The following is a 13758-nucleotide window of genomic DNA, read 5'->3' as shown; positions in this document are numbered from 1 at the left end:
TTGTTTTGTGTAACCTGTGCATTTATATAGAAGGAGTAATTTGACTACTTATTTTTGGGAAGTTTTTTTAAAACTACCTAGATACTGTTTGAGTGGAAAATATACTATGGATATACTATAAACATACATAAATATACTACTTTCCTTTCCCTCAATAGATGTATCCTTTTCATTTGAAGCTGATGGTAGCAATCAGATGACTTTAATGACTTCTGGGAAAATATCTAATAGTGTTTCTTGGGCAGTTGGAGAGAAAGGAATCCCCCTAATTCCTCCAGTATCTCAGCAAAACACAGGAATTCCAAGGTAATGTGATACAGATTCTCAGTGATTCCTGGAGAAGTGTTACAACTACTGTTTAATGAAATAGATGGTTTTCATAGTCAAGAATAGTCATAGCTTTTTTCCTTCAGTTTAAATACTTTATTGTGCACCTGTGGATGTTTTATGTTACACATTTTGATAAAACAAACGACATTTCTAACTAAAGTCTTTTAGTATGTTATTCATAGACAATGTTAAACAAGACTCAAGCTGATTAAATTCCTTTTTATGGTACTCAGAGACATAGTGTAGTCCAGATTTTGCTTTATATTGGTAAGGAACTTTCCTGTAATCATTTTTTTGCAAAGAATAGGAGCTCCACCTTTTTCTTCTACAAAGTGCATTTGGAGTGGGTACTGGGACACTTATAAATGCCGTTTTTCCAACTAATGATAAAATTATAGTATGGAAACAATAGAAGTTAATAAATTAGTTTTAAGTAAGAAAGAAGTTAAGAAGTTAGCCACATCTGTATCATTCCAAGACAATGTTTTTAATGAATTGTCCCATCAGAAGTGTGTTGAGCTGCAGAAATTAGTATGTTAATATATTACTCCACTCAGAACATTCGGATTTGTGCTGTGGCTTCATGTTGGACGTGGTAGTTTACTTGCCGATTTTACTGTTGCTTTTTTTGGTATAATTCTGATAAAATCATAAAGTATGCTTTTGTAATGACCTCAGGTAACTTCGCTGTAAAGCCTTAAGAATTGTACTTATTAAACTTATTAAACTGAGAAAGTAATTCTTTCAGCTGATTGGATTTTATCAGACTTTTTTATTTAGAAGCTAGACCATGGCACTTGCATCACTTTTATACTATTTTTGACTCAAGCTGCAGCCATTCGAGTAATTGGCTGATCAGCAGATAAATAAGTTGCTGACTTCAATGAGACTAGAATAGCATAAGATAAGAACTATAAAGATGCATTTCCAAAGGCTGACTTCAAACTTGACAGACTAAAATTACAGTAGTTTGTCGCTGTAGCAAATGGGGAAAATTTAGAAGGATGTTCAGTGTAAAACGCTCTTATTTGGATCACCTTTTAGAGATGAACACCATCTGTGACTTTCCATTGTCTGCTGTGAAAGTCTGCTGCAAGATTTACATGCCTAAAGTTAGTCTTTGCCTGTTGGCTTTTCAGCTCAACTGTGATTCAGTGTATTTGTTCAAGATGCTCTAATGATAAAATCTTAATGTTGCTGCTTTATCTGCTACTGCAGTAACTCCTAGATATGTTGGCTGGTCCTAACCAAACTTGAGAATGATCTGTAAGTTATTAAACCATTCTTAAGAATAGAATACTTAGATAAGTAGAGAGCAAGGACCCCTAACAAGAACCAGGCCACCATCCACATTCTGTGGTATACAGCTAATGAGCATGCAGATATGCAAGTCATTGTACAGATGTCCTCCTGACTACCTCCCACACTTGACTACTGTGAATACAAGTAGGTGAGTACAAGTGAGAAGCCAAGGTCAAGCCAGCACAGTGCACTCAGTGCTAGGCAACACATGGCCCTACAGGATCTGAATGTGGCAGGCAGAGCAGGGTTCTGGCAGCAGTTCCAGACCTGGCAGGAGGATGAATTAGGTTCAGGTTCTGTCTAGAAACGCTGTTCAAGAGACAGACCAAAGATGGGATTTTAGACACTGCGTAGACAAGGGCTAGAAATCTGGGAAGTTCCCTTAAGTATGGGTTGTATGAACCCATGTATGTTAGGTAGACTCACAGAAATCATGGAATCCAATAATCAGAAACATGCAATAGTGTAGATATGATAAATGTTTGAATTACTAAGTACCTTAAGTCATGGAGAGTGTGCAAAAACATTTTGTATTTGTAGAAATGTAGTTAAATTCCGTGTTTCAAATGAGGTTGTAACTGAATGAAAGTTTTCTGCAGTGAGAAAGCTTGATCAAAGTTCCCTTTTAGCAGTTCCTGCATTTTTCTGCCTCGCTTTGCTTTGCAGTTCACTACTCCCTCAGCTGCTTAGCTGCACTTTTGAGTCTGCATGTCTTGTAAGCAGAATCACAAAACCTATGCGGGTTTTGAAGATGCTGCTTCTACATCACAGCTGTTTGAAGAGTTGGTTGTGTGCGTCTTTTTTTTCTGGTTTTTGTTAATTTTTGTTTGCTTTGTTTACAATTAATTTAACTTCAGTCAACTGTTCTACGCTGTGCTGACAGAAGGAATTACTTCATTTCAGCTGAAGTGAAAAATGGCATAGGGGTGTAAATGAGCAGGTAGGGGAGTGGATAGAAAGATTTCCTAGAGTCAGAGGTTTGTAGTTTAAGAATTGTGTAATGTAACTTATTTTCAAGTTATAGGGCTTTTTTATTAGTTTTGTTTTTGTTTTTCCAAGATTGCTTTTTTCTTATTAAATGTTTTTGGTGGAATCATCTGATACTAGGTCTGTCTATTGTCTTTTAGTGCTTTAAAAAATATTGATGCTATTGCATCCATTGGCACATCGGGCTTAACTGACATGAAGAAATTGGCTAAGTGGGCAGCAGAAACAAAACTTGATCCAAATGACCCAAACAATGCAGCTCTGATGCAGATGATTATGGTAAGTGGCTTTTTCAGAGCTATAGGATAATGGAGCTGTGAAACACCAGCTCCAATTTAAGTTTCTGATGGATGTACTTGTGTGAATGTTAAGAAGCATATTAAAAATATGATTCATTAATCCATTAGTTTAGTAGATTTTTAGTGGTGAAAAATAGGTATTAGAGAATATGCAAGCTGATTAATTACATGCCTAAATGGTATTATACTATACAATTTTTAATTTTTTTCTTAAAGGTGCAGGAATATTTCCTCTGCACTTGCATGTGTTAAATAGGAATTTGCTCATCAGTCAAGGCTGCACAAATTTTAGTTTATTGCAGAAGCTGAGACTTTGCTAAGCATCAAATTGGAGAACTGTTTATGTAGCTGAATTTTGTAAAAGAATCACCTTTTCAGTACAGTTTCCTGGATCACTCTGCTATGTTAGAGTTTTGTTACCCTTCAGTGTTTTATGTGTAGAGGAGATAGCATTTTTCAGTATTCCAAAATGTATTCTGTGTTCTCATTCTTTGCTCAACAAAAGCCTGCTTTAAAACACTACATGTTTTGTTCTATGCAGAAGAAGTTAAGATGGATCAAATTGAGAACAAGAGCATTCTTGCAATATGCATGTAAGACTCTGCAAGTGTTATTTTACAGACTTGTTTTCTTAGTGCAAAAAGAGTAATAACCTTTTGTCTGATTTAGGTTCCTAGTAGTGGAGAGGCAAATATTCCTGACTTCTTCCGACTGGAACAGTTGCAGCAAGAATTTAATTTTGTTTCTGATGAAGAATTTAATAGATCAAAGAGATTCCGACTCTTGCAGCTCAGGAATGAGGAGGTGGCAGAGTTCCGAAACTATAAGCAAGTCCCTTTACATGAACGGGAAATCAGTGAGAAAATTTTCCAGGTAAATTGTTATCTGAAAATGTTTCAAGTATGTTATCCTCTAGTAAAACATCCTCTTTCTTTTCTAGTTCTGATGTTAATATTTGACTTGCAAGTCAGTTAGGCCCTTAGAGAACGTACAGCTCTGCTGACATTTAAAAAATGGAAACTGTATTCTGTCAGTTTTTTCTGGTGTTATTTTAATCTAATTAAGACAGCTTCCTTCAAAGGAAATGGTTGTGCAACTATGGTGTGGAAGCAGAAGAATACAACACAGCAACTACTGTAGGCATAAATGTTCTAAGGTAGTTTCTTTCAGAGGTGATTTCAAATACAGAAGGGTAGTACAGAAGTTGTTCAGCTTTAAGCTTATTAATTTTTCTACTATTCTTCACTGGAAGGGCTCAAGCAGTGATGCTGAGTATTAAAACCTTTTTATGTTTTACTCCAGTTTATGTTGCAATTACTTCTGTTTTGGTACATCTAGTCCTGTTTTCCACAGTGATGGGGCTGTTGCCAGGACTAGGTGAGGTCAGCTGTGTGTTTAGCTAGCCAAGTCTTGAAAAGTGGGAGATTCCACTGCCGTTGTGGATAACCTGTTCTGGTGCTGCAGTAGCCTTCTAGTGATTTTTTTTTTGTCTGTTAGATTATTTTTGTTTGTTTTTCCCCATGTCCATCCTAACCTTCTGTGTTGTATGTACTGGCTGTATTCCCTTGTTGTGTTATGTGGCACTACAGATAAGAATTTCATCCTGTCATCTTTGCAGTTGTCCCTTCCCTAGCTGTGGGCAGATATTGGATTGCTCTTTAGTCTCTTACTCATGAGGCTTAGTCACCCCCTGAGTTTGTGTAATCCTAAGCAGACAAGTCTAAGAGGGAGATATTACTGTTTCCTTCAGGTACCTAGTGATAGGGTGAAAACAGATCCAGACCTGAAGGTAAATTTTACTCAGTAGCTTCTGTATGACAGCTGGGATCTGTGGCTGTAAAGCCAAAACAATTTGTGTCAGATGTGAAGCTAACCAGTCCTGGGACACTCTTAGACTTCAAGACTCTGTATTTTCCCTGGAAACTGAGTGCTTCTAGCTTAATTCATGAGATGTTCTCCTACACTTGCAAATAGAAGTTGCTTGTCAGTATTGTTTTCATTGTAGCTTTGAGGTCCACCAAGCAATAACCATAATCCTGGATCAGTGTTCATCTCAGTCCATCAGTTGGGCCACCAGCCCTTTGATCAAACCTCAGGCAAAGCAAAATCCTCACTTTCTCACTATCTGCAACCAATGATTTTATTATGCTGTTGAATCTCTTTATTTCTTGAGTGCAGATTCAAAATAGCTCAGTAATTGTTTCACAGCAAAATTTCTCACAGTTCAAATGAAAGGTCATCTTCCACAAATCCCATATCTCTTCTATTTGTAAATAATTCATCCTACTGCAGCTGCAGTAGCAGGAACCATTTCTGGTTGATATGGAATTTCAGCTTACAAAAACAGGTGGAAGGTCAGGTTTAGAACAAGGGAGGGAAATCTTCAAGTTATTCCAAGTGATTTAAAGCACATGAATCTTAAGGCAGTTCTGTTCTCAATGCATAGAAGTTGTGCAGTGCTATTACTGTATACTGCATTAAAAATAGCCTTAAATGTCTGACATCTGTTTTTGTTTACTTTGATCCACACTTTAATATTAATGAAATATTTACCTTTTTTTTTCTTGTATTCAATAAAGCATTGGATATTTATCAAATTACAAACTGTAGTAAATATTTCAGGAATATGAGAAAAGACTACATGAGAGGGATGTGATTGATAGTAAGCATTACCTAGATGCACGCAGAGCCGTTGTTGCCAGCTATCTACAAAAGGTAAGCTGCAAAAATTAGAAATCCATGGTATTTCTCTAAATTATGTGTTGCTGCTGTATATGGATGCTCAATGTTCAGGAATGCTGAAGGCAGACGGTGGCAGTGTAAAAAGGTAGATAAAGTGCCAGCCAGCAAAACTAATGTTAAGGTTGATTTGGTGTTGGACAAAAAAAATTGCTAATTAGCAATAATAGTTTGTAAAAGAATCTCATCGTAAAAGACAATGGAGAGTATTTAAAACATCCAGGTTAATGCTAAAACCCAGATTCAGTATGGCAATTATTTAAAAAAAAAAAAAAAAAAACACTTCTAAATGAGCTGTCACATCTGTGTCAGCCTTACATGCTTTGCATGATATTTCCATGTGTACTGAAACATGGTTATGCAGTGCACTGAATGGCAGTACAGCAGGAGTTAAATAGCATGTAATACCTCTGTTTGTCACTTAGATAAATGCAAGTGGTCTTTTTAAAATGAGCACTTGGATATTTTATGCTTATATATGTTGTCAGATATGCTAGAACATGAGATTGCTGGTGTCAGGTCTGAAATTCATATCAGTCTGAAATGCAGTCTTACTGTCACCTCAGCACAATGAGTGATTTTGCAACTTAAATGAAAACTTTTAAAGTAAGGAAAGGAAATGTATATTAGAAGTTTTTGTTACTGTTCTTCTGCAGCTAGTCTTATAATAGAACAGTATGTAAAGACTTGACTAGCCTTAGTAGAAGGAAATAAAAGGACAAAGGCAGTACTCCTTCACTGCTTCTACGCAGTTGTTAAGAGAACAGAGGAGGGAATGCTTTCATCTCTGCTTCACTCTGTTACCGCAAGACAGAAATGAAAGGAGCTAAGAATTTTGAACATCTATTTGAAACCATAGGGTTAGTAACACAGGCCTTCCTGATTTCCCACAGTCCAAAGTGTTGCCTTTAATCTCTATAATTAATACTATAGATTTCTTTGCAGTCTTTTCTGTAACTTCATGTAGGTGCCTGAAAGAGATGTCTGTCGGTGATGTTTATTGTTGAGATTGTTTCTGATGATGAACTGTAATCAGATAAAAATTGATTTTCTGTTTTTCTGATGTATGCTTTCATATGTTTACATCTGGCTAGCTGGTGTGTTTCCACAGCAACATATTAGTAAAATAAGCTCATATTATGTTATGAGAGAAGAAATTTTTTCTGGTAGAAAGAAAACTTTCCTTGACATGACTCTTTCAATAAAAAGGAATAAAATAAAGAATGTGTTTTTGAGATTCGGGTGTAGTAGACAAAATGCAAGTGTTTGCAGTGGTTTGGGATTGAAGTTTCATTTTATCTCTCCTTCCTCCACTCTTTCCCACTCACAGGTTCGAGAATCAGTAATTAACCGTTTCCTAATAGCAAAGCACCATTTCCTTCTCTCTGACCTGGTCAATGAAGAGGAGATTCCTACTCTGGGGTAAAGGAACTGCCTTCATTAATTCTATGTCAGTTAATGTAAAGTTGTCTCTGATACTTCTTTGCAAAGTTTACTGATATGACCAACTGATGAGCTACTGTATGTTTAGAGTGGTTGTTCCGTCACTATAGTAGTGATTTTTGCTTACTTTCTGAAAGTTAACAGAACATAGAAATATGTAAGAAACGTTACTGCTTCGTGCAATGATTTCTCTTTTCTAAGATTTATTTGTTTTATTGCATATGCACTGGCTCTGAATTTTTGTTACAAATCTCCTACTTAGTTTTGAAATTTGAGTAATTACCACAATGATGATTCTTAATTAGTGTTGCTGACTTAATCTGCATAAGTCATGAATAGCAGATACTTTTCTTTCTTATAGAAGTTGCTCATGTTCACTCTTATGCATGTCACACTTGTTAATTCAGAAAATGTTAGCTATACTTCAGTATAAAACTAAACAGTCCCATCTGCTGGCGATGCAGAGACTTGCTCTCTGAAACAGGGCTCATGCGATTTTTCCTTCATGCTTTCACACTGCAGAATGGAAAAACTTGAGTGAGACTGTAGTCAGCTTTTGAAGTCATTTCAGGTCAAATGCTTGACATGTTTTCTTAGTATCCAATATGTATCTGTATTCACAGTGCTTGTTAATCCATGCAGTTAGTGAATTTAAAATACGCCATTATTTGTTTAAAGTGTTTATTTAGTGCGATTTCAGTAATTCATGGTTTTATCTTAGAAGTAATTAATGTGATTGTTTATTATGTGCAAGGGGATAGTGCTGTTGGCTCATCAGTTTTTAAAGTAGATTTTGGGATGTCTTCTGTCATCTAGGTATTTTTGCAGTTAACATCAGTGACGTGTAAAAACGTGTATCTGCTTTTTATTCCTTTCCTATTTGTTTTTTTTCCCTTTGGTTTCTGCTTTGCCTCGGGTTATAAGTTCTGAGGGTCCAGGGTATGTTGTGGCATATTCATTCTGCTTCCTTTCTGTAGCTGTGTAATTAGATTTCTTACATATTTAATGCAGTGGTTGTTATCATCTACTAGACACCTTGTTAATAGCTGTAGTTTAGATCTGTTCTGAATTGTCTTATTTATATCTTACCTAGTTTTGGAAATTAAAAAAAAAAAAAAAGAATTTAAAAGCTCTTTTTTCATATTTAAGTTGGAATTCATGAAATATAAGAGAACTGGATTGTATAGTACTGAATTATTTAAAGATTTTGACATTTCTTAGAGTTTTGTATGACACTAACAGTGTACGTTTCCTTTTTCTGCTAGTGCGTAGTTTGCATGTGTGTCATGGAAACAAGAAAATTCTGGATTCTGTGCAAAAATGACTAAATGTCTGTTTTATGATTGTTAGTATTTTGGGACTTGGCCTCTTTAAACTGGCAGAGCCAAAACGACCGTTAAAGCCAAGAAGAAAGGAAAGGAAGAAGGTCACAGCACAGAATTTATCAGATGGAGACATTAAGCTGTTAGTGAACATCATTAGAGCTTATGATATCCCAGTGAGAAAAGCAGTCACAAGGTATGCTTCAGTGCTTGTTTTCAGTGCAGATTTATTTTGTGGTTTCTACTATTTAAAGGCAACTGAAGTAACTAGTTTAGAAATTCAGCCATGTCTGTTGTTTTGATCCTCATGATAAAATACATAGAGGTTTATCTTGTTAGATAAACTGCTGTTTTCTGAGTTCTTGGAAGTGTGTGATCATTTATCAGTACCTTCAGAATTCAAGAAATGTTTTACGGCTGCATACTTGCATAAGGAAAACACTGTCTGGAAGGTAACTTAGATCTTTGACAACATTGTATCATGAATAGTATTGGATTAGGTATGTCTTAAATGAGTTACACTCGAGGAAAGCTTAATTCATAAAATCTTAAATATAACATATATATATACACGAATATATATAACGTGTATGTATGTATATATATATGTGTGTGTGTGTGTGTGTGTGTGTGTGTGTGTGTGTGTATATATATAACATAAACTCCATGTCTTCATTCTGTATTTACTTCCTGAGTACAAGTTGGTGATCTTCTCAAGAACTTCATGAACTTGGTTGTTTGAGGGAACAAACTGATCCAGGTTAGGCCCTGGCTAGTTTTCAAATGATCACAAACTTAGCATGTTAAGACAACATCTCTAAAGCATTATGCTGTGCCCTGTAGAGGTGTTTGAGTTCTGACAGTCTGGTTTAGTTTCAGAAGCAGTGTATTAGCACTGTTCTCTTTATTCCAAAATGAATATGTCTTATGTTTAATTGGGAAATGTCTTCATCCTGAGTAACTATTTAGCTAACTAATTAAGCACTTCTGCTTTTTTTTTTTTTTTTTAAACTTGTTTAATATAATAAAGGTTCTGTTGAATTTCTGTAAATGAGGTCAAACTGAGAAATAATCACATTAGAAATACACTGACAGGAGGGAAAAGACAAATTTTGATTTGCTATTGGTATTACAAAATTACTTAAAAACCTCTCGGGTTTATTTATTTATTTATTTTTGATTATCAGATACCTTATTTTGAGCTGCTTTTTTTATGAATAGTTATTGTTTTACAATCTCTATTGTGTGTTATTACAAAAAAAAGTTAAGATAAAAAAAAACATGGTAACATTTATTTTTATTTCACTTCAGGATTACCATCTGTGTGGTATTCATATGGGTTTAATTTTGTCATAGAGATCTTCCATGAATACTGCGAAGTCTGTCCAGTTTGTGAATTTTTCAAGGATTCATCTCCTTAAACTGAAAAATCTGTAGCTCAGGGTGATTTGTCCAGGGGAAGCAAAAAAAAAAAAAAAAAAAAAAAAAAAAAAAAAAAAAAGGAGAGAGGTATTATAAACTTGTCAGAAGAGAGCCCTGAGGCATGGAGTACTTTTTACAATGATGCTTACAAGAGCCATATGCTCTCTACCCCTCTCTGGCAATTTTTTTTTCCTTGTTACTTGACTGAATAATCACCTTTCCTAGGTTCAAGTCAGAATATGAAGAAGATAAAAGAACTGTTTCCAGAACTCTGTATGGTTAATACACAGTGTGAAGATTTTCTGTTTGGTGATAAGTTCTGTGCTTTTTCACAGTGTTGTTGTCTGTTGTTGCCTTTCACAGCAAACTTCAACCATCCAAATCTTCCAGATCCTTTAATGAGATGTTCGCAGCTTCTCCATCTGCTCAGAGCCCAACCAACAATGTAGATTGGGCATTTGACCAGGTATATTCCAAAACTCATTAAATCTATAACAGTCATTTGTTTACATGAAGTTGTGAGCATTTCTCTCTCTTTTTTTTTTTTTTTTACAGGCAGTAACATCATCAGAAAGATATTTGTTAGTGAGGTAGGCTTGCTCACTCCTTGATCTCCAAAAAGATAGTTAAGCTGCATAAGGGTTCAGAGAAGGATGATAAGGTCATTTATTGTCATAAATATGAAATGGCTGTTGTGCAGTGAAAAATGGTAGGGCTTTTCAGCTGGAATAACAGTGATTTCTAGTAGGGGAGAAGGAGGACTAACATTGAGATACAGAAAATAATGGGTGGATTTGGATGGGAATTGACTATTCACTGATTCTTTATTAGGAGACTGAGGGATCATTAAATTAAGCTGGGAGTAGTTAGGTTCAAATTGTAACTCTTCATGCAGCAGTTATGATGTGCACAAAAAGTTGCAAATAGATATTGTGGCTAAAAGAGGTTTGCTTCCATTGATGTGGATGTTGAACAAGTATTTGGAAGAATGATGTACTGGAAGGTGCCATATAGGAAAATTGTTGCAGGCTTAGGAAAGTCCCTTTACCTTAAGGCATTTGTAGTCATGAAGAGCAATAAGAGAACCTGATGCTTCTGTGTTTTGACTCTGCTGTATGTTTATACTTGTCTGAACTTCGGGCTCGCTGCACTCTTTGTGTAAACCAGCATGGCTGTTACTAGGACTGACATTAAAAATGCATTTGCTTGCTGTTGATAACTAGATTCAGCATATTTCTGAATGAAGATGGAAGCTTGTTGTGATGGGGTTTTTGTTTTTCTTAGGATGTTCTTCAAAATTAGGTCTTGAAATCTAGCATAGGTTCTGACGTATGCATTTGAATGCTAATTAAATGTTCCATTAATGCATTTTTAATCAAATTGGATGTTTGTTGTGTCTAGTAAAAGTTGCTTATCTGCAATATGAGAATACAGGGACACTTTTTCTCTGAATCACGTTTGTTTCAGTCTTTCTTTGATTAGTTAGCCAGTAGTTTCTGTGGAGCTGGAGAAAAAATTGTTTTCCGTGTGTATATATGAAATATTCTGAATACACATCACCTTCTTGAATACAAAATTATTTTAAAAGCTTCATAAATGCTTAGAAGCCTGTAAACTGCAATGTTTGAGGTATAGTAAAGAGTTGTGTCTGGGCTGGACCAACGTGACCACCACAAAATATGTTTCTTTTTCTAAATACATAAAAATATGTAATCGAGCACGTTCTGATGAATGTTTCCTTTGTTTGGGTCTCTTTTTACAGGTTTTAGTCCGTCCATTTGTAGAAGTTTCTTTTCAGCGAACAGTCTGTCGGACAACAACAGCAGAAGGTCCAAACCCCAACTGGAATGAGGAACTTGAGTTTCCATTTAGGTACAGCAAAAATGAAATCAAATTTTTTTTCTGAGCGGTAACGGTTCAGTGTGAACACATGGATTTATCAGAGTTCTCCTGCTTTGTTAAATCACCTCTTTTTGTTTAACTTTTTCAGAGCTCCTAATGGTGACTACAGCACCCATAGTTTGCAGTCAGTGAAAGATGAAGTGTTCATTAATATTTTTGATGAAGTGCTACACGATGTTACAGAGGTGAGTTCATAATTGAAGGACAGTGTACTTCACTGAATATTGCAAACTTCCTGAACTTGTCAGAGTAAGACTTTCCAGTGTAGCAGCTCTCACCCTCCTATGCTTCCTTTTTCTCTTCATTATTAATTATTGTGTTATATCTAGTCAATATTGCAGTGTTCTTCAAGGGAGCAGTGTTTGTAGAGTTAACTTTTGTCTGCACAAATTAATTTTGTACTGTGTAATCTGCTGCTGAAGGTCAGCATCTGTATGTTATCTGTCTTATATTTAAAGACTTAGGAGGTAGTAAAATTGGGAGTCAGTGTATGAATAGTAGTCTTAATTTTGTTCCTAAATTTGATACAGGTTCTTTTGGTTGCTTGGGTTTTTTTATTGTTCTTTTTGTTTGTTTGTTTTAACTACATGCCAGATGACTTACCAAGGTCCTGCATTCTTTAACCTCTACCATTTTATGTTCTGCCTTACTCTTTTTTTTTCAAGCTGTTAGGTGAAAAACTGTCTCCATATTGGCATAACACCTTTGCCTGCTGAAGTCAGTGAAAGCTTTCCCCAGTCATTTCAGCGTGCATAAAAATAGCAGCACTTAATATTCTTGAAAACATAATGCAGGAATAAACATTACATGCATCTAACTGAGAACTGAATTTTGCCTTCAAAACTGAAAAGGTATTTGATGAAGCAGGAGGGAAAAAAGTATAATCTAGAAATTCAGATATCACTCCAGTATTCTGGGAACTCTTCCATTTTTGAACTTACACGCTGATTGTAACTAGATCAGGAAATCAGAGAGCCAGTACACGTGAAAACATTGTTTTAATTCCACAGTATTTAGTTAATTTTCATTCAGTTTTGAATACAATTTTTCAAAGTCTTTTAAAGGCTTTTTAAATTGCAGTGGAATATGTCACGAGAAGATCAATTTATACATGTGGAAAGGTTCTTGTGGAATCTCTGTTAAATTTTTGAGTTTTCCATCAGAAGTTACAGAAGACTTGAACCCTGAAGTGCAGTCACACTGTATCACTGACTATGACTACTTTGTTCAGCACCTGACATGCTTGAAAAGCAGGCAGAATTGTTATCTCCATAATACTAGTTGAACTTACGCTTCTAGTGGGTTAAATTGTTAAAAGCAATTTAGGATTTTTTTCATGCCCTGATGAGACTGCTGATTGAGTGAAAGGAAATGAAGTTGTCTTACAAATTATGTTGCCTAACTTTTTAATAGGATGATCGTGACAGAGGACGTGGTATCCGCACTCGTGTCGAGAGGCACTGGCTGGGATGTGTTAAGATTCCCTTTACTACAATATATTTTCAGGCTAGGGTAAGTGTCAGTAACTTGAAATGTTTCTCTTAAAAACAGAGTGGAAAGAGGCTGGTAATGCAAAGTCAAATTTAATTATGTTCTCTGTACTTGTCAGTATATTTTTATTGATTGATCGACAGTATCTTTGAAACTGCTGTTCTTTGTCAAATTTGGTGAATATTTGCCAATGAGTTCAACATTTGGAAGGGAGCAAAGACAGACAAACATATTTCTGTGCTGACAGTGCTGCCTGGTTTCCTTCAGTGAAATGGAAATTCTTTAGATGATTTTGACAGTAGCTGTTGAGATCTCTGGTACTGCATTGCCTAGATAAGTGTTTAAATAAACCTTGACCTGACTCTTCTTTTTTCACACCTCTCAAATTTCACCTTTCCCTCCTTTCCTCCTTCAACTGTTACAGGCCAATAAACAAAGAACAAGATTCTTTACTCTTTCCAGGGAAACATCCCATGCTGAATATAGTACAAGGTAGTCTAAGGATTGCTGTCAGATGCGCT

The 13758-nt window shown here is 35.6% G+C and overlaps 1 protein-coding gene across 2 annotated transcripts in view; it reads left to right on the top strand.

Annotated features, from left to right (window-relative positions):
* Window positions 1-13758, top strand: part of CC2D2A (coiled-coil and C2 domain containing 2A) — a 43426-nt gene that overhangs the window by 20378 nt on the left and 9290 nt on the right. For both annotated transcript variants that reach the window (XM_031588395.2, XM_031588393.2), the window contains exons 16-25: window positions 159-306; window positions 2760-2898; window positions 3588-3791; window positions 5541-5633; window positions 6988-7079; window positions 8451-8618; window positions 10208-10310; window positions 11607-11716; window positions 11835-11931; window positions 13160-13258. In XM_031588395.2, coding sequence (XP_031444255.2) covers window positions 159-306; window positions 2760-2898; window positions 3588-3791; window positions 5541-5633; window positions 6988-7079; window positions 8451-8618; window positions 10208-10310; window positions 11607-11716; window positions 11835-11931; window positions 13160-13258 — 1253 coding nt within the window. The remainder of the gene's footprint in view (window positions 1-158; window positions 307-2759; window positions 2899-3587; window positions 3792-5540; window positions 5634-6987; window positions 7080-8450; window positions 8619-10207; window positions 10311-11606; window positions 11717-11834; window positions 11932-13159; window positions 13259-13758) is intronic.

The sequence above is a fragment of the Phasianus colchicus genome, chromosome 4 (assembly GCF_987193195.1).
Source record: "Phasianus colchicus chromosome 4, bPhaCol1.hap1.1, whole genome shotgun sequence".
NCBI classification, from domain to species: Eukaryota; Metazoa; Chordata; class Aves; order Galliformes; family Phasianidae; genus Phasianus; species Phasianus colchicus.
Note: the sequence above shows the minus strand (reverse complement) of the source record. Positions and strands in the feature narration are given on the sequence as shown.